The sequence below is a fragment of the Mastacembelus armatus genome, chromosome 5 (assembly GCF_900324485.2).
Source record: "Mastacembelus armatus chromosome 5, fMasArm1.2, whole genome shotgun sequence".
In the NCBI taxonomy this organism is placed as follows: domain Eukaryota; kingdom Metazoa; phylum Chordata; class Actinopteri; order Synbranchiformes; family Mastacembelidae; genus Mastacembelus; species Mastacembelus armatus.
In genome coordinates this window covers 25,540,433-25,565,001 of record NC_046637.1, presented here as the reverse complement: position 1 = coordinate 25,565,001, position 24,569 = coordinate 25,540,433, and the positions used below count along the sequence as shown (strand labels likewise).

General features: G+C 42.2%; 1 protein-coding gene across 2 annotated transcripts in view; it reads left to right on the top strand.

The window, feature by feature from the left end:
* Positions 1 to 24,569, top strand: part of foxp4 (forkhead box P4) — a 91,760-nt gene that overhangs the window by 57,992 nt on the left and 9,199 nt on the right. For both annotated transcript variants that reach the window (XM_026307094.2, XM_026307093.1), the window contains 12 exons: positions 1,447 to 1,569; positions 4,356 to 4,490; positions 8,069 to 8,207; positions 10,751 to 10,952; positions 11,425 to 11,523; positions 12,886 to 12,984; positions 15,909 to 15,996; positions 17,172 to 17,255; positions 19,549 to 19,774; positions 20,308 to 20,384; positions 20,474 to 20,575; positions 24,198 to 24,319. In XM_026307094.2, coding sequence (XP_026162879.1) covers positions 1,447 to 1,569; positions 4,356 to 4,490; positions 8,069 to 8,207; positions 10,751 to 10,952; positions 11,425 to 11,523; positions 12,886 to 12,984; positions 15,909 to 15,996; positions 17,172 to 17,255; positions 19,549 to 19,774; positions 20,308 to 20,384; positions 20,474 to 20,575; positions 24,198 to 24,319 — 1,496 coding nt within the window. The remainder of the gene's footprint in view (positions 1 to 1,446; positions 1,570 to 4,355; positions 4,491 to 8,068; positions 8,208 to 10,750; positions 10,953 to 11,424; positions 11,524 to 12,885; positions 12,985 to 15,908; positions 15,997 to 17,171; positions 17,256 to 19,548; positions 19,775 to 20,307; positions 20,385 to 20,473; positions 20,576 to 24,197; positions 24,320 to 24,569) is intronic.

Below are 24,569 nucleotides of genomic sequence, written 5' to 3'. Positions count from 1 at the left end.
TAGGAAGCCTGGTTTGATAAAAGTACAGAGAGAGTCAGGGGGCACTCACAGATGCTCAGAGGGAGAAAGAAATCTAGGAGGAGGAGGGCAGGAGGGGGAGACATCAGTCAGGTGGGAAAGAATGTGTTAGTATTTATGGCCGGTCTTGTTTACAAAATCAAATCAGCTCTTTATAGATTTAATTTGCCAGTGACAGCTCGTTCCCTCTCACCCTCCCTACTTGCCATCCCTTCAGGTGGTGAGTAGCTAGACTGCTCTAAAGAGAGCTACACACACTGCCATTTGTGTACTCCCACTCATACACAAGTGCACACGCAGCTTTGCACATACGCAGAGTGACCATGAGAGATGTGGATATTTCTCCACAGAGTGAATATAGATATATTGCCAATTTGGGCGGTGATAACTCATCCTTGTATTTCTCTGTAAGACAGCCATCGCTTCTTCACAGATTATTTGTATTAAGACGTATAGTTTATTGATGTGTTGATGTGCAGTAGTCACCCCTCAGCCTGTAAACAGAGAAAATACCAGCTCATGTAGTCACTATCTCGAATCCCTACTCTCCTTATCCCTCTTATTTCTTTTCTCAAACCTTAATTCAGTTAATAAATATAGCACTTCATCAGCAGGATCTTTGTGGTTTTTCATACTGCATATTGTGTCTGCATTTTTTCATGTGCATGAGTGTCTGTTTCTGATTTATGTGGTTAGTTTGTCTTTAGTTTTGCAGTGTTTGTAATCAGATTAGTATCTCTGCCCATGTGTGTGTACAATACATGCGTATTAAGAGTGCTTGCACAACACATCTGCAAGAATCACCACAGTTCTGTCCCAGACCTCTCACTTTTCTCTCTCGCTTTGTTTCTGTCTTTGCCTGCCTGCAGCTCTATCTGATGAGATAGACATCTCATCAGATAGCCACTTTGTTGTTCCTTTCTTCTTAGCCAGGCTTGACTGTGTGGAAAGAGAATTGGAGGCAGTCCTAATCATGTGTTTATGAAAGAAGATAAGATTTTATATTTTATGTGGAGATTGCATATCTGTCCTTTTATCTCTGCCTGTTGTCACAGAAATTGGTTGTTTTTATGTTGTTTTTTTTCTGAGACTTGTGTAGGAAAGTGTCAACAATATATCTGTGCTTTTGTGTCTGTATATTTTTGTCTCATGTTGCCAGCATAGCTCAGCAGTAACTGATAAAAGGGAGTAAGAGGCAACACACCTCTCTCACTTTACCTGTTTATACCAGCGTACTATAAAACCTCCATTCAGATTGTTTGTTTTAAGTTGAGCATTCAGTTGCAGGCACAGTCATGCAAAGCTTGCAATGCTGGCCAGGCCTTTTCACACAAAGCTTAACCTACTGATTAAGTTGCCCTAGTTTTGCATGCTAAAGTATCTAGAATCTAAACCTAGAATTTCTGTGTGTCCCTGTGCTGTCTTCAGGTCCCAGTGTCTATGGCTATGATGAGCCCACAGATGATCACTCCTCAGCAGATGCAGCAGATCCTATCTCCCCCTCAGCTCCAGGCCTTGCTGCAGCAGCAGCAGGCTTTAATGCTACAGCAGGTAAACACACACACACACACAATCTGGTTGGACTGAGTCCCAGGCCAGCATGTTTGGATGTGTCCATTTTAGTAGATGCTGACACACAGTGGGCGTGATTGTATCTTATTCAGTTCTTAGAGATCTTTGAAGATAAATGTACGTCCACATATCCACTTATACGCTACATGCATTGTCATTTCAAGTACCTCCGCTATAGCATTGTTGCTAGGACAGTGTGCATGTTCCCGGTTGTGCACAGCTATACACACAGATGCAGTGAATCACAGAGATTAAGCAGCATGTTATGATACTCAATAAGTGATAAATGGGTTGCCATGTACACACAAACCTATAAATGCTGTACTCTTCATCTGCAACAGATGTCAATACTCAGCCACACTGACCTGTGACCTCCTACCTATACATACAAAATACACACAGCCTTGTAAAGGCTGTGAAGAGTGCTCTGGACAGACTAGGCATAGAAAAGTAATTGCTACATAGGAAAAGTCTAGAAAACACATACATACACACACATAAGGCCAGAGAAGACAGTGGATTTAATAAGGAGCAGTAGCTTTAGGCGAGTATAAATTGCAGTGGGAATATGTGACAACATGTATCATAATGGAAATGTGAAATGTGCAGGCTTTCTGAAACAGACGTGCAGATGGCTAAGAATCTCTTCACCAGCTCTTTTTTCTCGAACAATGAAAAAGGAAATGGGGAGGAAGGGGGATGATAATGCACACACACAGACACATACACACATTACGCTGGTGCTATTAAAACCAGTGAGTTTAACATTGCTCTCCCACTTAATTAACCACAGTATGGACTTGCTCTTAGTGTATATCTGCAAATCAGGCACTTTTACACACACACACACACACGCACACAGAACAACCAACCAACATATCATTCACTGAAGCATTAAATTTCATATCCCCATGCAATACAGCATTGTGTAAGAGTGTGTAAGTACGGTTTATGGCCCCATGCAACACAGCAGTTGTGTGTTTATACGGGCAGTCGTTTGTGGATGTGCATGTGTGTTTGTGTGTGTTTTAACCTTTAAGTTTCCCCTAACCTTTACTTATGCTACAGCTGCTCCGCCTTTTTTTCATAGTGTGTTCACTAAAGTCAAGGTCATGGTAATAGGCTTGAGAGGTGAGTGCCTCACTTACACATACTTTTAATGCACAGAGCCACTGAATCAAATCATTAAAAAGACCTTAATTATCACTTAATTATTCCCTCAACTCTCCACTCTCCAGCCAAGTGTGTGCATGTGCATGCATGCATGTGTGTGTGCACTTGCATATGCATTTGTCTGTGTGATGAGCAGACAATCAGGGCTAGTGACGCGGAAAAGAGAGATTAACTCCACCTAAGGAGCGATAAAAGAAAGGAAAGGCAGATGGAAAAGAAAGAGCAAGCAAGAAGAATTGAGTCCTGCATTTAAAGTAAATTAAGGACAAGAAGGCATGTCATAATACAAAGCAGGGTGGATTATGGGAAACTGAAGCTGTGGCTGGAATAAGATTGAAACTGAAAATATAAAAAACAACTTTGCACAAAAAGAGCAGGGCCATTACATTACACGGAGTGTATGGAGAGGATGGGCAGTGGTGTGTAGTCTGCTCACTGTAGGGTCAGACAGATGAGAGACCGAAGCAACTGCTGCACTGTGAAGTCATTCTCTGCTGAAAAGCCTCTTTGAACATTTGATGCACCATGAAACAAAGACAAACTGCAGACGGACATATGTAGAAGCTGTTCTCAAGAGTATAACCACACACACACACACACACACACACACACACACACACTCTCACTGTGGTCACTGTGCGTTTTCCTGACTTGACTTGCTCTCCTCTCAGCAAGATTAGAATCTTAATGGAGCTTCCTGAGTAAATTAATGATTAGTAACTCAAACAAACAGACAAGCAGTCAGTCAGAGACCATGTGTGTGTGCATGTGTGTGTGTGTGTCTATTTGTGTGGGTGCATATGTGTGTGTTTGTGTGAATCATAATTTTAATGTGTGTGTGTTTTTGCATAAATGAGCTAGACTGCAGTGCTAAATCTAAAATTATTGCATTTAGTAAAGCAGTTTAGTTCATTCCAGAGACTATCAGCATAATTACAGCAGAAAAGAAACTGCAGTTAAGGTAAAGAACACGTAGGGGTGTCAGCAGAAAATTTGTGTCCGTCAGGCTGTTTCTATGGTAATGGTTGGACAGTCTATAAATAACCAATCCATATGCTTGGGGACACTTTTCTTATATGATATAAGAACAGCCCGTTTGAGATTTAAAAACTCAGAGGTACATTATAGACAAGGGCACACACACACACACACCTGCTTGCGCACACACAATCCCAGCAGGTGTTTTGTGACAGCACTATAGTAAATACACCTGGCCTAAAGTCTTTCACAGAGGAATATCTCTATGTGCAGACTGCCCTGTGTGCACTCATCCTCATATCTTTAGATTTATTTTCTGATATATGTCCCAGCTTCTCTTTTATAGTGCAGTGCAGGTGTATTTCTGGTCAGTAGCCTTCCTGCCTGTCTATGTTGGGCTGATTCAATGTTATACAGTAGCTGTGACATACACAAACTTAGCACACAACTTGACATAGCCCCAGAATATTCTGGCTATCTTCATCAGGTTTCAATTTGCTTTCTGTGTGCCATCTATAAACTAAATTTGCCTCATATCTCCCCCCCCCACCCCACTTTATTCCTCCTCCTCTCCCCTCCTACCCTGCCTCCACCCTTTCTATGTCTGTCTCTAGTTACAGGAGTACTACAAGAAGCAGCAGGAACAGTTGCATCTTCAGCTTCTGACTCAGCAGCAGCAGCAGCAGCAGCAGCAGCAGCAGCAGCAGCAGCAGCAGCAACAGCAGGCTGGGAAACAAGCAGCAAAAGAGGTGAACTTCACCAAGTACACAACCACTCAGCTCAAGTACACTCTGAAGTACACAAGTGCCCTCAAACACAGTAAAAGTGGATGACATTGGATCCAGCAGAAGGAAGAAATGATACTGAGGATATAATGTATAGGATGCAGTAAAAGTATATGTATAATATTTCTAAGCAGATGATATGTTAGCTCTATTTTTCTTATGTCTCTCCCTCTGCTTTCAACCTCCATTTCTCTAGTTTATTGTTGTGTGTTACATGCTTGCCTTATAACAAGGATTAGTGAATATGGATTTCCCTTTTTTCACTGCCAGCATGGCGTGGTGAGGCAATGAAAGAGTGCTGTGCTAAGCCATACGCTATTCTGCCAAAGTATTCATTTGCATGCCTTCAGCTCTAAGCCCGAGGTGGAATCTCTCTGTAGGAGGGGTCTGCCACTCTTTTAATTGTCAATTAACCCCGCCAGCACTAGGAGCGCCTCTTTCTTTTGCTTTCCCTCTGTCTCACACACACAAATATACACGAAACCACACAATGAACCAGGTTTAACCACAGCTGTGTTACAGTAGGATAACAGGGGATCAACTAGGATCACATCATGGCACAACAAAGAGGATGTCAATCGATCAGACAAGATTACTGTCATAATCTGTGTGTACAAGACGGCATGGATATGCCTGTTTGTGCAAGTATGTACCCTGTGAATGCTCATTTGTGAAAAATTGCTGAACACACATGGACAATACAGGAGATAGACTTAAGGAAAAAGACCTCATGAGACTTTTCTGATAAACGCATGAGGAGGCACATCCTAGATTTCTCCTCTTCCTCCTCCCCCTCCTCTCCCTCCACCCCGTCTCCCAGTGGGACGACCCCCCCCCTCTCGCCCAACCAGCCCCCACCCCACAAACTCCTCGCCGACAGCGGTCAACCAACTCATCCGTGACCAAAGCAAACCAGTTGTGGTTGACTCGCATGTTGAGAGGGTGTCTGAATCGCTTTCCCTTTCTCCCTTCGCTCTGCCGCTGTCCCAGTTTTCAGGTTTGTTGTCCTGTAACAACTAGACAAGTGCAAACACTGGTCACACAGCTACACATACATGCAGTGAGGGAAAGGCTTGATGTGTGATGGTTCACTGCACAAACACATACACTCGAGGGAATATGCCTCCCTACAGAGCTGCATACAGCTGATATGACTAAGTCCATTTCCAGCAGTCAGTAGTTTTCAGTCACAAACAAAACACTTTTTAGTCATTTCTCTCATCTCGTAGTCAAACAGAAATGGTCAGATATTGAAACATGGACTGTTTGTCATTGTAAGACTAGTGTGCAAGTCTCCAAGTAGCTGTACTAACATAGTAAGTGACATGGTAGTGATTGTTGATCTGTTTTAGACTGTAGCAGGCCTTTAGCACTTTAGCACTGCACTTTAAAACTCAAAAACTACAGGCAAGTAGGAGGCAGAGAAGACTTTAGGAAGAAAAGAATATAAAACAAAATTTCTCCTCTGCCTTTGAGTTTTTGTGTATGAGTGGCTGTGACTCTGCTTCTCATCATTTTCTTGTCTGTTTGGAAATGATGCATTGAAAGAGTGTGTGTGTGTGTGTGTGTGTTAAGTCAGTGTTTGTGTGTCTCTGGTGCATTTGGGACTGGTCAGGAGTCAGCTTAATGAAGTGACTCTGACCATCACAAGAGATGTGTGCATGTGTACATGCTTCTGTGAGTGTCCATCTACAGGCGTGTGTGTTGTCCCTGAGTGTCCTTCCATATATATACGTGTGTGTGTGTGTGTGTCTTTGTGACTGGCAGGCTCAGACAGTGTGTGATGTGCTCATAAATCACATTGACAGCCTGTTACTGCGCTAGCTTTGGCCACTCAGCCACAGCTAATGTAAACAGAACACACACACACACACACACACACACACACACACACCCTCACACACACACACACACACACACACACAATGCATGTTTTAAAGAACCATGGCCATATCTCAGGAGAGAATGAGAGGCAGAGTGCAGAGTAGAAAAAATAAAATGGACAGACAAGTAGAGGAAGGTGGGGGGCTGGAAAGACAGAAACAGAGTTTCAGTTCAGCTAGGACACTCTGATCATGATAAACCTTTTACTGCAACAAATGAGAATTTGGCAATTCAATTTAAAGACCTGAACTATGGGAGCATGAAACGTCTGGGAGCATGTCTGTGAGTGTAACTCTGCCTGGTGACGGGCTAAGGGCTAAGAGAGTTTCCCAATTATACTGCAGTTACAAAACAATATCACACACTTCTTAATGAACAAAGTGTAAAAGAAATAAAAGGAACCAACATATTGTAGATGTTCCTATGACTGGAGGCTCCATAAACACAACTAATGGATTTTGTGCTGATATAGTTTGTTTGCAAACTGTAGTTTGATGAAGACTGAAATTTCAGCCTAAGTTTCAATATTTTTAGTTTCAGTGACCAAGAACAATAATAAATAAAAATTCTCAGTATTCTGAACAAAAATTAGAAACAGCCAAAATAGCTCATAATTTCATTTTCTACATCAGATTAACAATAAATAGTACAACGCACATGTGAAAACGTTTTAAATGTTTTTAAATTTACTTGAAGTTTTAAAAGTACTCCTACTTACTCCACATTGCAAGAACAAAGTTTTTGTCATAAATAGTTGTGCTTACTCTTTTACGCCTTTCACCTCCCAGACAGCCCCCTCCCAAACACACACACGGCCACCACACTTCTTCTCCCCAAGCACCAAGTCTGAAGGGAAGTGACCTATCTGCCCTTCCTGTGAGTTCCTCTCTGTTCAAAGATTTCCAGACACACAAGCACACACAATGAGCAGTTCCTTAAGTTGTATTTATTTATTTTTCCTCTCCACTAGTTATCTGTGAGAGATAAAGTCCAGCTCTCTCGGGGGTTGCTGGGGGGGGACTTCAAACAGTGCAGCACAGGCCAGGTCTGCCCTAGACTGGGAGAGCAGGAAAGAGGACATTTATCACCGTTACACACACCGACATTATCGCCACGCACCATGTAGTCTTTTCCACTTTCCCTTTAACCTCACTCATTCCCCATCCTCCTTCTCTCCATCCTCAAGCGTCTCGCTGCTTGGTTTTATAACTCATCTGACTTTAACATGGGGCTAATTTTCTTCACTCAGGTCTCATAGTTTTCACTTTGTTTTCAGAATCAAGAAATTTACCAATACATGTTAAGTGACTTCAGTTTATGGGAAATATGCCAAACAATTGATGTCATCATAAAAACAGAGAAGGGTTTTTTTTTTTTTTTTAAATATAAAATAAAAAACAACAAAAAAGTAGATGAAGCTCTGGCAACTTTCTTATGACAAATCATCTTGCAAGTTAAACATAACACAAATTAAAATATATTGTTTAGTGAGAATTATAGGTTTCTTTCCTAATTTTGGTCACAAATTGCCAGAAAAACGATCTGAATGACCATTACTGGGTCATCTGCTTAGAAATACTAGATTTCTGTAATGACTTTCTTTCAAAATAGATCAAACTCATTGTCTTTGTGTGAACTCCCTGTCTTCTGGCTCGCAGGGGTTAGGCAGTAAGCAGTTGGCCTTCCAGCAGCAGCTGATTCAGATGCAGCAGCTTCAGCAGCAGCACATCCTCAATCTCCAGCGACAAGGCCTGGTCCCACTACAGCCCACCGCCGCCATGCAGTCTCTGCAGCAAGGTACATGCACACACACAACCACATATACATCCCAAACCTTACAGCACTCACTCCCACAGGCATATCCTAACACAGATCCACATACACATGGTCAGAACCACTCACACACAAACACAAGCCTGAATCCAATGCTGCCTGTTAAGTTAATCAGCCTATAAAAAGATAAAAGGAAACCTGATTGGTGGGTTTGTGGAAGGTACTCATTTGGTTAATAGGTAAAATATGCCACTAAGCCCCCTGCTTGAAGGTGTCCATGTGCCTGTGCAAGCGTATATTTGCATGTGTGTGTAGCTGAGATTAGCCAGACACAAGAACATCATCGTTTTGCTATTGCTGTGCCGACATTTTATTTTTCTTTCTATGCGTAACTACTCCCACAGTGCCTTCGTTTTCTCAGCACAGTTTTAGAATGATAAATGTTGACTGGCCCGCCCTTAATGAGCATGTATATGTGTCTGTGTGTCTGTGCCTACCCTGTGTACACAGTAATGTCTGACACACACACATTTATGAATATCACACACACTGAATGCTTTGGGGGCTCTAAAGTGACTAAGTTGACCAAACAGACCAGTTTCCTTCCGTCTGTCGGATCTTTTTCTTTCTGCCGTGCTCAGTCACATGCAGTCACACACAGAAGAACACACACACCTTCATACTCACTCACTAAACCGAATCCCAAAACCAGTAAAATACACCCAACAAAATTGATTTGGTTTCTTTTTGGTTTCATTTCATTTCAGCAAAAAGTTGTAAAGGAACTTTTGTTTGAATCCTGCGTGTGTGTCTGTGTCTGTGTCTGTGTCTGTGTCTGTGTCTGTGTGTGTGTGTGTGTGTGTCTGTGTCTGTGTCTGTGTCTGTGTCTGTCTGTGTGTGTCTGTGTGTGTGAGAGAGAGAGAGAGAGAGAGAGACAGAGAGAGGTCCACCAGAGGCCAAGTGGAATTAACAGTTTAGAGAGTAGGTACTAACGAGTGGACACAAATTGAATGCAAATGAAAAAACAGAGACTCCAGTTTTCAGATGAAACATTGTAATTTTTCAGACAGTTGCAAACATTTCTCCTTCTCTTTTTCTCTTTCTCTCTCGATATCAGAGTGGAATTTCCCTGCAGTGTGAAAGAGCCGGTCCATTGTGACGGCTCAGCCAGGCGTGAGCCAGAGCATTCCTCTGGCCAGTCATGCCACACAAACACACAAACACACATGCATAAACACTCATACCCACACCCACACACAAATGTACACACTATTTCCCCGCCTCAAAGGACCGTTGTGTCCGGTGGGTAGATGGTGGGGGTGACATGATGGGGGCCTGCTATGGTTTTTGTTTATTTTATCTGCTGTAGTAAGATGGCAGCAGTAGCAAGACATTTCATAACTGCAAATATTCATCAGTGACAAAACATACTGTACCAAATAACAAACTATACTCATTTTAATAAGAAACGAACTGTGAACAATGAGTCTTTCTTTCACTCTCTACAAAAGTCCACTAGATTTGACTCCATTCTGTTAGACTCTATCTTCTAAGTACTTTCTGGCTACTTCCCATCATGTTGCATTTGTCTACAGACATCAGAGTAAAAATAAATATGATATCCAAACAGCTAGATATCTATATCCATATGAGTAACCATTTGCAAGAGAAATTTTATTTATTTAAATACTTTGTATCTGTCAAATGAAGCATTTTCATCTGGATACACACAAAATAAAGACTCACTCACTTTGCAATAAACTGTTGACTTTCACCAGAATCTTTTTTTTTTTCTTTTTGTTTGATCAAATAAAACTTTACACTTTCACTTTCTGGGTGTTAGCAGAGATTGGTTGGATTTCTTGGACAGTACACGCACACACATACACACAAAACTGGGCACACAACACATCATTTTTCCAGAGTGAGAACTTTTGCTTTGGCGGGACCACAGAAGAATGCAGACAAAGCAGACATAATATTTGTATTGCTGCGAGGTCTCTGTATGTGAATCTATGTGTGTGGCTGCATGCATGCATGTGTATGTGCATGGTAAGATCCACTGAAGTAGGCTGTGGAATTTTAGGCGTCTCTCTCACTGTGAAATTGGAGCAGAAGTAACAATCCTGCAGCTAGAGTGCACACCCACCCTGTTCAGACAAATCGTGGTACTGACAGGCGCAGTGGTGATGGTGAACACAACTAATTGCCAACAGAAATTAGGCAATAGTTGAGCAACAGTAATAGTAATACTGCAAAGATAACAGAAACATGCAGTAATTAACCTCTTATCTGTTTGTGTCTGTGCAACTTTCCACTCTTAACTACTCCCAGGAGAGTGTAAAATGTGGTTCTGTGGTTTGGAATAATAGGACATCAGTTTATTTACAGCATGTCTGTGTGTGTTTGTATGTGGGTGATTATATGTCGTCTAATCTGACCTTCTATCTTCTTAGATCACTAAATGAACTGAAATATCCAATAATCATATTTGCACTGACCATGTGAAAATGAAAAGCGAGTTAGGTGAGAGCCATTGCTAAATTAACTGTGTTCCTCATCTGCAGCGATGTGTCCGTCAGACCTCCAGCAGTTGTGGAAGGAGGTGTCAGGAGTGCCGAGCACTGAGGAGGCCCTGAAACAGGCCGAGGGCCTGGACTTGAGCACCAACAGCTCTAATTCTACCTCAGCCTTCCCCAAAGCTGCCAGCGCTCACATCCCACTTCATAGCCTGCCCAACGGACAGAGCCACACCCCAAAGAGAGACAGGTACTGTGATGTTAGAGCATGTCAATACACGTACACTACCCATGTTGTGATGGTGTGTCTGTCCTCTGTGTGATCGGCAGCTTTTCTGTTTCACACGCTCTCATTTTGGCCTTTTAACTTATAGCTTTAACTCTAGCTGTTCTTCCATACCTACGTGCATTGCAAAACATGCACATGCAGCATATCACACATCACCGGGGTGTAAATGTCGCCCAGCTCATTTGATAGGAGGTGTGTTGGGTTTAGTACATTCTGCCAGTATGCCGTCAACCACATGCCATTATGGTATGGAGGATCAGAGAGGATGGTGGATGGAAGAGAAGAGAAGTAGAAGGAGATGGTGGCGGTCTGAATGTGCTGTAAATTCTTCCATATGGTGTGGGCATTATCATGGATGTGCATGTGCCAGGTGTCAGGCTTGTGTTTTCCCATGGCCGTGTTGGCTGCTAATGGGCTTGTTTCCATCTTTAAGAGCCAGACTGTTTGAGTGGATATCCTCCTTCACCAAGGCAGACAGCGGAGATGACCATGTCCCCCTTTACTCCAAAGGCAGTCAACCCCCCAGCAGCCAGTGAGTAGCATGTGCACTCTCACACATTCACATACACAGTAGGACAAGACTAAGACCCTACTAGAGGCTGGTCTGAGGTGTCTTTTAGCACTGATTTATTGCTTGCTTCTGGGGCTTTGTTTATCTAATTATATCTCATTTGCAGGGGGCCATGGTGGGCAGGGGGAGTATTAATTAAAAGAGCTTGTCTTAGTCCTATTAGAGCAAATATGTTACACACTGTCATACTACAGCGATTGGTATCCCGACGCAGTTGACTATAGTCGATTGTAAAGAGGGTAGCATTAGTGTGTTAGTCTGCTAAGCTAATGCATGGCTGATATGGAGGAGAATGTTGGTTGCCAGCAGTTTGTCATGTCTGCTGTCTGAGCTGCTCCTGTGTTGACTCAACCACATCCAGCACACACATACGCATGTGCAGGCACACGCACAAATACACAAAACTCCAACCTCAGACTGCACATATGATCAGAAAGAGGCGAAAAGCAAAGGGAGACGGAAAGACACATGGTTCCATCTGTGAGACAAATGGTTTTTGTTAGACAACCTTCTGATGTTGATTTGGGAGAATCCCCATTCCAGTCTTCACACACATACACATGTGTGCACACACATAGACACACATACTTATACACACATACACAGCCATGTAAATATATGTGGAGACAGCAGTCCCCGGCAAAGGTCCAGGTCTGAACCACATCTGCTACTGGACCTGCCACACACACATGCATTACTTTACTCAAGGCCCAAACCAAACCTGGCCCAGCCTTTTATCATCAACACACATACAAATGCATACACGTTAATAAATATGCACAGATACACACATAAAAACACACACATAAGCTCACCACAAAAGAACAACCAGCACATGACGGCAGCCGCCGCCAATCAGTCACGGCTGGTTGGTCCTGTGCCGACTCTGTGTCAACTCCTGAAACATAAGAATACACACTTGCACTAACACACACATGCACAACACACACACACACCAAAGACAGAAAGACAGGTCATGGACTTGAGAATGTGCCTCTGAGGTTGCTGGATCAATTCCCTTATTTGCCTGGCTTCTGTAACTGACCCTGCTCTGCTCTATCCTCCTCTCCCTGCACTTGGCTTTGTGAACTGTACAAACTGATGACTGCTAACCAGACTCAGATGGTTGTGTTGATGCTGCTGTTGCTGCTGCTGCTGCTACAGTTAGTTTTGCATGTGTGTCCATGTGTAAGAGTGTGGTATATTAACATTTTGCTCCTTATTCTTAGAAAGTTATTTACTGTACGTGGAACAAAAAAAAAAACCCAAAAAACCCCAGAAAAGTCAAAATCTGTTTTGCTGTCTCTGTGTCTCTGTCCACAGTCACGAGGAGCATGCCGGCTCCCATCCTCTCTACGGCCATGGAGAGTGTAAGTGGCCTGGCTGTGAAGCACTGTGTGAGGACATGGGACAGTTCATTAAGTAAGTTTATAAGCCAGCCAAAAATATCGTAACATATGATGCATAGGTTCCATTACACCATGAAAAAGATATGCATTAGTAATTGATAGGGATTATTGAAGAAGAATAAAGTGCTTTGGGTTGTATTATGAATGCCCATATATAATACTGCAGCTGGAACAACACGACAGAGGTTCTGCTTTGACCAGTAAGTGAGACTTGATGCTTAAGTCTCTGTTTTCCATTTTCAAACAAGGGCTCTTGGGTGTGTCTTTTGGGAAAATTAAAATGACAATATTTCCAGACTTTTTCTCATAGACTTTTGCTCAGATTCTCTGTTTTTAAAACATCAAACAGATAAGAGATCATGGTGCCAGCAGCATTGTTTTCCACATCAGACAATGATGTGCCAATTTGCAATCTTCTTCTTGCAATCCCAAACTCTTCTCTCTTTAACCACAGACCAGGTTGAAGACCACATTAAAACTTCCTTGAATTTAATCACTAATTGCTAACAAACACAGGTGCACTAGCTCCTAGTATCGTAGAAAAGAAAGGAACATATATACGATACATTCTCTGATCATGATCAACAAAGTGAAGCTACAGTATGTGCTAAATGTAGAGTTGCAGTCACATACATCTCTAGAGTTCTGCACTACCTCACTAATTCATTAGTTGCAATCTGTTGCATCACATTGGCTCTGAAGAACATGCTTGCATACACACAGGTACACATACTCTGTGGGTAAAAAAGTGTTTTTTGATTCTTGAGATGCAGGGTTTAGCTGTATCCTCTATAATTTTTTTCACTCAGCTAATAAACTGTAAATCTTTTGGCTGTTATCTGATTCACATGTGGGAGGCAGAGTTCATGTGTTAATGGTAATTGTCACAAGGTCCCATCTTCCTCAGGAGCAGTTTGTGTGTTTTGTGGTAGGTATGCTTTTAAATGAAAGGTCAAACATGTTGTTTCTTTTCCTAAGTAGAAAATTACTCTTAATTATCACATCCACAAGTACATTTGTGTCTCCACAACAATAATAAAGACATCACAGACACAATTTCTCACTCATTCCCACTCTGCTGACATCCTCCTTCTACTTTCTTTCTCTCCCGTCTCTGCTTGGCTTTCATTCTGTTACCTCCTCTGTCACATACAGTACGGTGGACTTCCCCCTGGCACTATGGCTGCTAACAAAAGCTTCACAAGCCTCTAATGAAGCCCTAAACAAACTCACACTCTCATTATCTATGTGGAACTCTCAGCTATTTGAACAATGGAGATATTAATAAGCTGGGGTGATGAAATATGTACACACACATTCACAGAAATGTGCCTGGTGATTCTGATGGCATCGGACAGTCACATCAAAGCTTGCAGGCGGGCTGGGAAAGTTTGGAGAGGAAAGCTGTTGTTTGGTGTCTCATTTCACATAGCCTCAGGGCAGATGGAAGGAGAGGGAGAGATAGACTGAAAGAGTGTGTGTGTGTGTATGAGAGAGAGAGTTAGACGAAAAAAAGGCAGTGACAGATAATGCTGTCAGTCCGACAGTGCGCTCCCTTCCAGCCGGCCTTAGTCATCGCCCCAGGAGGGAAAAGGGTAGAGCAGAGGAACAGAGGAGGAAGACACTCCACTATTTCAGGCCTTTCTTCTCTTCTCTTCTCTTCTCTTCTCTTCTCTTCTCTTCTCTTCTCTTCTCTTCTCTTCTCTTCTCTTCTCTTCTCTTCTCTTCTCTTCTCTTCTCTTCTCTTCTCCCTCCTCCTCTCCTCCCCCCCATTCTCTGGTATAATACTCTGGCTGTGGTCGGTGGAGCTGGGTGTAATGTGGGTTAAAGCCTTGTCTGCCAGCACTCAGAGGGGTAAACAGAGCCTCCTTGTCGGGACACATCGAAAAAAAAACCCTGCTACTGTTTATGGCCCAGCTATAGAGGGAGGGGAGAGTTTTGGGGGCAGATTTGGTTGGAATGAGTGTGAATCATAGGCATTTGGGGAGTTGCGGGGGAAGAAGAGTAGGAAGGGGTGAGTGGACAGAAGTGTGAGTGAGGAAGAGGGACCGAGAGTTTGACACAGTGAAAAAGAGAAGGAGAGAGGGGTGAGATCATGTTTTTGTTATTATTATCGTGCACTTGTGTTGAGCCGTCTATCTGCCTGGATTAGCCATGCCATGACATCATTGTTTTTGTTTCATTTCTAGTCTTCGCCTGATATTGCCTAACTTTCTCCTTTCTTAAAGACATACACACTCACACACTACATGTTCACACACATTTTCTTGTGTTAACGTTTTGTTGTGTGCCTGTAACACACAGAGCTAGCAGCACACACACTCAAACACACACATGCACACACCAAACAGGCAGCGGCAACCTGTGAATAACCTTGGCGATGACAGAGGGGAGAGAAAGAGATGGAGGAAGAGAGACAGGGAGGGGTGCACTGGGAAAGATCAGAAGGTCCCAGTCCCTCCCACACTGGAGGAAACAAACAGCGCCGCCATTCACACGTACACAGATATCTGCACACATACACACACATGCACACTAGTGTTAAAAAGTGGAGTGGAGTTTAGCTAACTGAAAGTCTTATAGATAAGGTTTTGTGTGATAACATATGAGCTCATAACCAGGTGGTTGTCTTGGATCATGGCTCACTGAGCACTAATGAAGTATACGCACACAAAACACAGCTGCTGCATCCTTCTCTAGACAAAATAAACTTCCAAGACTGATTTATTTCTACAGTGCTGAAGTGGCTCATAATTCAGTTTAAACAAAAATGGAAGAGCTTAGTTTTGTTACTTCATTACTGAGGATCTGTGAATTGATTCTGTTCAGTGTGATCATTCTTGAACTAGCAGCATTTTGAGCTTGATGTTTTTTACTTGTAGATGTATTCCCAGAAATAATAGAATGCTGATCTGCTCACATTCCTGTCTCCTCTAGGCACTTGAACAATGAGCACGCCCTAGATGACCGCAGCACTGCTCAATGCCGAGTCCAGATGCAGGTGGTTCAGCAGCTGGAGATACAGGTGAATGTCACCCGCGCGCGCACACACACACAGACACAGACACACGCACACACACTTAATTTTCATCTGCTCAAAAACAAAGTCATGAGGACTGTTTCAGCCAGTCAATGGCAGTAACTTGTCTGAGGCAGGGCAGAGTTTATGCAGAGCAGTGGAGCTTGTAATTTAAAAGGAGCAGTCGGTAGGGAAGCTGCCATGGCTTCTCCAATTATAAAGCTGCTCTGGTCACCAGCAAGAGAGAGCAAGGCTGAGAAGGGAGGAGGGAGAGAGAGAAGAGAAAAGTGAAAAGGAGACATGAGCTAGAAAACAGAGGACCAGGCTGCATGTCTCTTGCTCTCAACGTGGCTCATGCACATAAAACATCTGAATCCTTCAGCAGAAATAAAATACCAAAAGTGGGGATGAAGTGAAATGTTGTTTTGTATGTAGGAAAACTTACGAAACAAAGTGATAATTCAATGTCAGTCTCTTCACACACATCTTGACATAACAGTCCTGCGTATCCTGTTCACATCACTGCATTTGTGTGTGTGTGTTGGGCTGTTCAGCATTAGGGTTAGCGTCGTGTTTGGTGGTGGTGGTAAACAGCGTTTAGCTGAGCCCCTGAAGCCTCCACCAGGGAACACAAAGTGACACAGAGGCAGCTGGTGTCACATCACATCAGGACAGCCATCACTTCATCCCTCAGCAGTCTACAGGCAGCTCACTACTCTGCCCAGTCCAACAGCACACACATACAAACACGCAGAGCAGCAGTACAGGCATTACGTTTAAAGTTCTCATGTTTGCGCACTGTCACACATTGCTCTAGTATGAGTATGTTAATGGTGCTATCGGTCTCAGTGTAGATCTGGTTTTTCTGGGGGCTACATGTGTGTACATTTGTACTCATACACAAACATACACACAGGATGCAGCGTCTCCACAGGCTGTAGCAACACCCATTAAATGGCAGTTAGCAATGTCAAACAGGAGCAAGTGTGTCTGCAGGCTAGTGTAAGCATGTGAGAGTGCTCCGGGTGCTGAGGCGGCTGACTGTCATATTCATCGCTCTGCCTGAGGGGTAATTGTAATTGTAATTCTGTGTCACTACCACATTATATCAATCTCAGGGTTGTGAAATGAGAATATTATAAGTATTTTTCATGGTGATTTCATCTGTGTGTGTTTCTCAGCTGGCTAAAGAGAGCGAGCGACTCCAGGCCATGATGACCCACCTGCACATGCGCCCCTCAGAGCCAAAGCCTTTTAACCAACCTGTGAGTACACACTGGCACCCAAACCCCAAACTACATGACGTTTTCCTGTCACCTTTGACCCCAAACCTTCGTCATCTTTTACTCACCTACAAACTGTTCTTGGTCAGTTTGTTTTACATCTTAATCTTCTTGGGATTTAATGTTCCTCTGTTTCTGTCTAGCTTGGTGTCTGCGCCCTCTATTGACCAGCAAAGGTTATTATGTTATTTATAAATTATAAGAACTAGTTTCTCTGTCTTGTTCTTTTCCTGTCTCTTCTGTCAGTCCTTATTTCCTTCCCTGTCTTTGACTCTGCCTTACACTTCTCACATCGAAGTACATTTCATTCCCCAGAGAAAGTCATAAATTCCAGACATTCATAGATTCAAACTGTGTCTCAGCTTACGCTCAGTTTTGTATTCAATTCAGCATGTTATTTTTAGCTGTCTCTCACAGTATTTTCACTGTGTGGTGTGTATATCTGTCTGTGTGTGTCTACAGTAGTTGGCGAGGTTGTTATTAGGTATCTAATGAATATTTCATTATTCAGATTGACGAGGAGTCTTATTAAAATATGAAGATGTTGAAATTAATTGTCAATTAGAGGAAGAGTGTCTTAATTTGGGGGGATATAAATGGGTTCAGCTGAGTGGCAGAGTGTGTGTGTGTGTGTGTGTGCGCGTGTGTGTGTGCGTGTGTTTGTGTGTACTTGGTGTGTCTGCGTGATGTGCCGATCGCAGGGGAATCAGCTGCCATTAACATCTAATGGGAAATCAGGAAGAGGCGTGTTCTGTCGCCACTGGAGATGAGCCTCGGGGTCAGGGATTGGAGGAGGAGGGGCAGGGGAGGAGCGTCAGGAATGGAAACAAAGCTTGGCCTCAATTAACAGGGTTCGACTGTTGCTGTGGTGATGTGGCAGGGTTGCAGCGTTAATGAAGTACCTGTTAAACAGCCCCACCCCCCCAGTCAGCTTAAATGGTACAGCGAGGAGACAGAGTGAAGAGGAGGCGATTCACATTTTGCAAACATATAGACAACACACACACCCACACACATACACACATACAAAGGTTTTAATTAGTCCTAAACTAGCAGCAGCCCTACAACAGCTGTCCCAGAGAGAGTCAGAGTACTGGTTCTGTGTGTGTGCACCGTGTGTGCACCGTGTGTGTGTGTGTGTGTGCGCGTGTGTGCGCCAGGCTCTGCCTAATTGGGCTGTATTGGTCCATGAAGATTTTGCCACCACTGAGTATATGTGTGGGTTTTCTTCTTACAACCATGCTGTCTTGTGGTTTTGTTTTGGTAAGTGCAAGGTTAATTGCAACTAGCTAGTGTCTATAAATACACAGTATGTGCATGTTCAGTGAGAGTGTGTGGCTCTGCGCAAGAATGTGGTTTGGTTTTCAAAAATGGCAAGGAGTTCTTGGGGGGCTGTCGAGGGCTTTATTTTTTATTGTACATGTAATATGACTTAATGTTAGTGGTGCTTTCTGGTTAGTGGGCCTTAAACTGCTTTAGGTTAAATAATGTCAAATTTATGGTTTGAGCAATTTTCACTCATTAGAAAAGTAATAGGTTCGTGGCCCTGCTGGCCCATGTGTCATCATTGCTGTACTTTACGTCTGGCAGAGCAGGTCAACTTACTGGTCTGTTCACTTCTGAGTTTAAGCCTGAACTTAAATTCTTACACACCTTGTGGACCCAGCTGTTTAGAAATACAGTGCATCTTTTCCTGGATGAAATTTGTTGTGTATATGAAACAAAAACGTTGTCATCATTGAAATTGATGTCATCTGGACTGTGCTTCTTTGCAAACAGCAGGAGCACTCAAGCAGGTGCTTCAAAAAGTAGAGAGAAGGATTAATCATATCAAAAATAAATGTAATGTCCCTGCATTAAAACAATTCTCCACATTTTGTATAGAAACTCTTACTTTTAATATGAAAAATGGATTGTTCACCTGCCCTGGCTATCTGTCCAGGGTGTCCCCCGCCTCTGCTGGGATTGGCTCAAGCCCTCAAGACCCTGGATATACCATGATAAGCAGGAGATGATGGATTATTCACCCAAACTCAGTTTACCCCTGTTTGTTGGCAAGACAAAGTCTGCTGGATTCAGTCTCTATGATGTAAATTGGCTTATACTGTCAGAATTACATTAAATCAAATGAGGCACAGCACATTATTTGAATTAATTTCATTTTTCTGTGTATTTGACAAATTAAGCCATTTAAACTGCAAAACTGAAACTTTTTGAATCTCGTCAGGCCACACAAACCAAATAATTGTCTCTTTTTCTGTGTGTCTCTCCCCAGCTGAACCTGGCTTCTAGTGGCTCTCTGTTGAAGCGGGACAGCGAAGCCTACCCAGAGGGTCTTCCCCACCCCCCCACCTCAGCTGCCACCCCAATCACCCCACTGCGCCAGGGACCCTCAGTCATCAGCTCCTCTAGCCTGCACACACACTCCCACTCCCACACACATGGTGTTGGGCCCATACGTAGACGCAACTCCGACAAGTACTGCACCCCCATCGCCTCAGGTAGGCTGTAACATACAGCTTCCCATTTTTTGGTTTGCAGGCAATAGAAAATGACTGTAGCTGTATAAATGCTAGGATTCAGGCAATATAATTGTATATATGTGGCCTGCAATTAAATCACATTTGTTCACATTACTATATCAAAACTCATTAAATGATTAAATGGCAAGGAATATATGAGTAGCCTCTATAAAAAAAAGAAAAAAAAGAAAACTTGTCTTTGCAAGAGTGGCCATTGCTAAATCTTTGTATTAAAATTTGCTTCATACTTCACATATAGAATAATAGCAAGCATCAAGATAAACAATAAAATAAAATAGTTTTTCTATTCACAATTTAAATGTTTTCATTCTTTTTCTTACATGGATTTATTTAAAGATTACATTCAGACAGTTTCCCAATATATTTTTTATTATTGTCCATTTATTATCATTTACATTTGGAACATATTTTACATGTTATCTATGTATTCATAATTCACAAATACATTCATGGTACCTAATCTGAAATTATTTTGTTGTTTTTTTTTTCAGAGTTGGCTCAGAACTGTGAGTTCTACAAGAACGCTGATGTCAGGCCTCCCTTTACCTACGCCTCCCTTATACGTCATGTAAGTATCTCCAGTGAGCTCTGTCTTACTGTTTCTGTTTTGGCTCTGTGTTCTCCTCTAACTTTTGTCCTGTCTCTTCCTGTCCTCAGGCCATACTGGAGTCCCCAGACAGACAGTTGACTCTCAATGAGATCTACAACTGGTTTACACGAAAGTTTGCCTATTTCAGGAGAAACACAGCCACATGGAAGGTAAAGACACACTATATACAAACCCTACCTCGCACCTCACTCTTCAAAGAAAGTTGTTTCAGCTCAGCAACTGATACAAGTGCTGAAATTAAAAAAAAATGATACCAGCTGAACCTAAATTTTTATTTAACTGAAATCCTTGGCATTAACAATTTAACACTGACACTGATCTCAGAACTGATTTTAATGTAAATATCCTGTGTTCAGCAAAAGAATACAAATTGGTCTACAAAAGAACGACCAATTAACAAACTAGTTTCCAGATGAATAATTTGCGATACATACACAATATACGAACAAAAAGTACAACGTGGACTAGATCAATAACTTGATAGCTGCAATGTAATTGTTGTCTGTGCAAACTGATGATTTTTTTGGTTTTGCTGTGTTATTTGAAGTTGAATATCAATCTTGAATATTGAAGATTGGCCAAAATGAGTCCCTTTTTCAAAAATGGGGTCACTTTAAAGGCTTAAATCGAACACTTAGAATGATACAAGGACAGTAAGATACTCTCCTGCACACAGATTTTAAATGTGACTTTGTTCAGCTCCAAAAAGATATGACAGATTTGACAGTTACTGGCTGCTTCTGTCCTCCATGAGACTGCTCTTTCTCTCCTTCTCTCTCACTCTGCCCTTTATTCTTTCAACTGTCTCTTTCCCACTCAGCCCTAAACCATTCTCTCACCTCCAGCATGGCACATGGAGAGTCAGCCCCACTTAGCCCAGTACAGGCCACATCCAGCCGTCATACAGCTTCATTACAGAAACACACACCTGAAGCTGGTGCACACACAATGCTCATGATCACACACATTGAATTCTCTGCCTTCACCTCTGTCTCTCACTATCTCTCTCTCTGTCTCTCTCTCACACACACACACCTGGCCTGATCCCTCCATTGTAGGTGCTGACCCATTTCTACAGAAACCTCACACTAATTTGAGTGTCAGCTCCTCAAGGGAGATGGAAAAGAGAAGGAAAGTGAGAGAATGAGCAAACGAGGGAGGGAGAGAGGGGAAGGGGGGGTGGTGAGGAGAGACCCCAGCCTTCTTCTAATAGCCTTAAACCAGGGAAAGAGGGATGGGCTGCTGATGGAGGGATGGACTGACAGGTGTGGACAGGGCAGCCAGGAATATCTTTACCTCCTCATCTGACTTTTATGAATTTTAACTATTAATGCCTGGTGTCAGCTTCCTGTGCCTTTGGCCTTGCAGACCTTTAAATATAGCTCGGCATGGCCTTATGTATTTATATAGCAGCTCGGTGAGTCAAATAGGGCCGTAGAGATGTATGTCCTTTAATAAGCCATTATATTTCATGAGGAGAGCAGCTGTATCGTTGATCAATGTAACTTGAGGGACAGACAATAAGGAAGAGACGCAAGAGAAAGGTTTGATTGAGAGAGGAGGAGAGAGGAGTGTTATTTCAAGGTGCTGCAGGAGTTGGAGGCCTGAATAAAGAGGTTTTATGTTGTTTAACTTAACTTAAACTACTTCTGCTTTTCATTTTTTCAGCTAGTTAATCACTTTTTTTAGGTAATTGGTTCCGTATAAAGAAAATTAGGAAGGAATGAAACTGAATAACAATTTAAAAATGCAATTAATACTCTTTAAGACGCATCAGTTTGACTTTTAATGGTAAAATGTAATGATGTACAAAATTCTGTATTCAATTTTTGTAGTTTTACTTTTTGTGAGGTTTATGCTACTTTATAATTCTTCTCTACTACAGTTCAGAGATCAATATTTTACTCCAATACAGTGGAGGGTATAATAGTTGCAATTCGCTCTACTCACCAGCTTCACATGCTGCTTAGATATTAATGCATTGGTAATAATACAAATACAAAAATATGATAGTTACTTATTTTATTAGTAATATTAAATGTAGGGGGGGAATTTTTCTGCCTTATGAGTACTTTTACTTTTGATACATTAACTATATTTTGCTAATACTTAAATACTTAAGTACTACTAATATTTTTAACACAGGACTTTTACTTGTAATAGGGTAATTTTAGTGTTTTATTGCTATTTCCAGGGCTGTTTAACATGAAGCTATTGCAATCATTGCAAATGAAGTGCTTGTACATTATTTCTGTATGTAGTATTTTACCTGCTTGCCTGTTGTCCTGGATCCCAGCATGTAATAGGCTGAAGGACGAAACATAACTGGACTGATCACAGTATGCAAATATTTACAGTACAAAGACAGTGACACTTCCATCACACTTGTGAAAGAAATTGTCCTATGATTTTTTTTTTCTTTTTTATAACACACAATTCAGTCTTTCTTCCAAAATTTCTGCCTGCAGTTTCTGCCCCCCTCTCAGCCAGAGGGAGTGAAGATGAGTGGCACATGTGCTGTGACCCACTGTAAATGACTGCTAATGTTTTAACTGGGAAAATTAGGCTTTCATCACGGAGACGAATGCAAATAGCACTACAATAGCACTGGTGTCTGGCGTGTGTGTCTGTGTGTGTGCTTGCACTGTCAGGGTGGCGGGCGGAGATTGGGGTCAGACTCATTTACAAAACTTAGCATCACAGCTCGGGGGTTGAGGGGATGTGGGGGAGAAAGGGTTCCTCCGCTGATTATGGCTTGTGTAATTACGTGTGTGTGTTTGTATGAGTGTGTGTGAGTGTGTATATGTGCGTGTGTAATTACGAAGAGGAGTGATGCATGCCTGGCCTGTCCCTCCCTCTCGGCTTAGAACAGCGTGTCAGAGAGAATATGCAGGATTTAATTATAGACGAATTAAAATTGGTAATGAAATTGGGCATGAACAAACTACAAATAGCAGATGAAAAGGGAGGCCTATCCCTGGGGGGTGAGACAGAGATAGCGGTGTGCCTGCCTGCTTGCCTGTCTGAGTGCTTGTGGATGTGTGTGTGTGTGTGTGTGTGTTTCTGTGCATGTGCTGATGATGACTGATTAGAAAAATTCTGAGATAAAACAAGGCTACTGCAGATCTGCTGCTGTGGATTAGCACTGTACATACAGCTACAGTATACATGTATGTGTTTGTGGATAAAAAGTGATAGAAAAAGAAGAATTATCCTTGGGTCGTACTATTTTCAAAGTAACACCAAGCTGGAAAGCATTGTTTACACAGTGAGTGAGTGTTCTTACATCCAACTAGGTAACAATTCCAGATAAATTAACAACAAAAAAAAATTTCATCAGGTTTTAAATTACTTTGTAAGTACACACTTTCTCATTAGTATCCTGTGGTATTCATGGAATATCCTGATACCATGTACTTTAGACATGGTGTCATGGACATGGTAGGATTTCTTGAATTAGCTAGAGAGATGAGGGAATATAAATTGCATAACCAAATGTCTCATTTTACAGGAAAAGTTGATAATCTGTTCTAAAATTATTTTATGCATTAAAACAGGGTCTATCATACGAATGGTTCCACTACAAGCCAGACTGTTTAGTCCACCTGAACATTTTTGAGCTGAAAGACATTTCCAAGGATAAACATTGCAACCAAATAAAAGAGAAAACAAAATGTATCTAACATTAAATAAAAAACCTAAGGCATGCTGACTGCTCTTCAGACATAATAAAGCTCTCTGTTCCTTTTGCCTCTCACTCCCTTTTCACAGAATGCTGTGCGCCACAACCTGAGTCTGCACAAGTGTTTTGTTCGTGTTGAGAACGTGAAGGGGGCCGTGTGGACTGTGGATGAAGTTGAATACCAAAAGAGGAGACCACCAAAGATGACCGGGTAAGAGAGAGTGCACACACACACACACACACACACACACACACACACACACAGAGTTATATTCACATTTGGTTTCTTGGTGCACAGTTGACGTTGATGTGAGTGTGAGCTTATAGGTGCTGGCACTATGATTGCCTAAATTGACCCTCTATTATTATCAAGAGGCCAATTCGGCAATTAGATAAAAAAAAGGGAGGCTGTTGGCTTATCAGGTGCACACTGTACGTGTCTGTTTTCCCTGTTTGTCGAC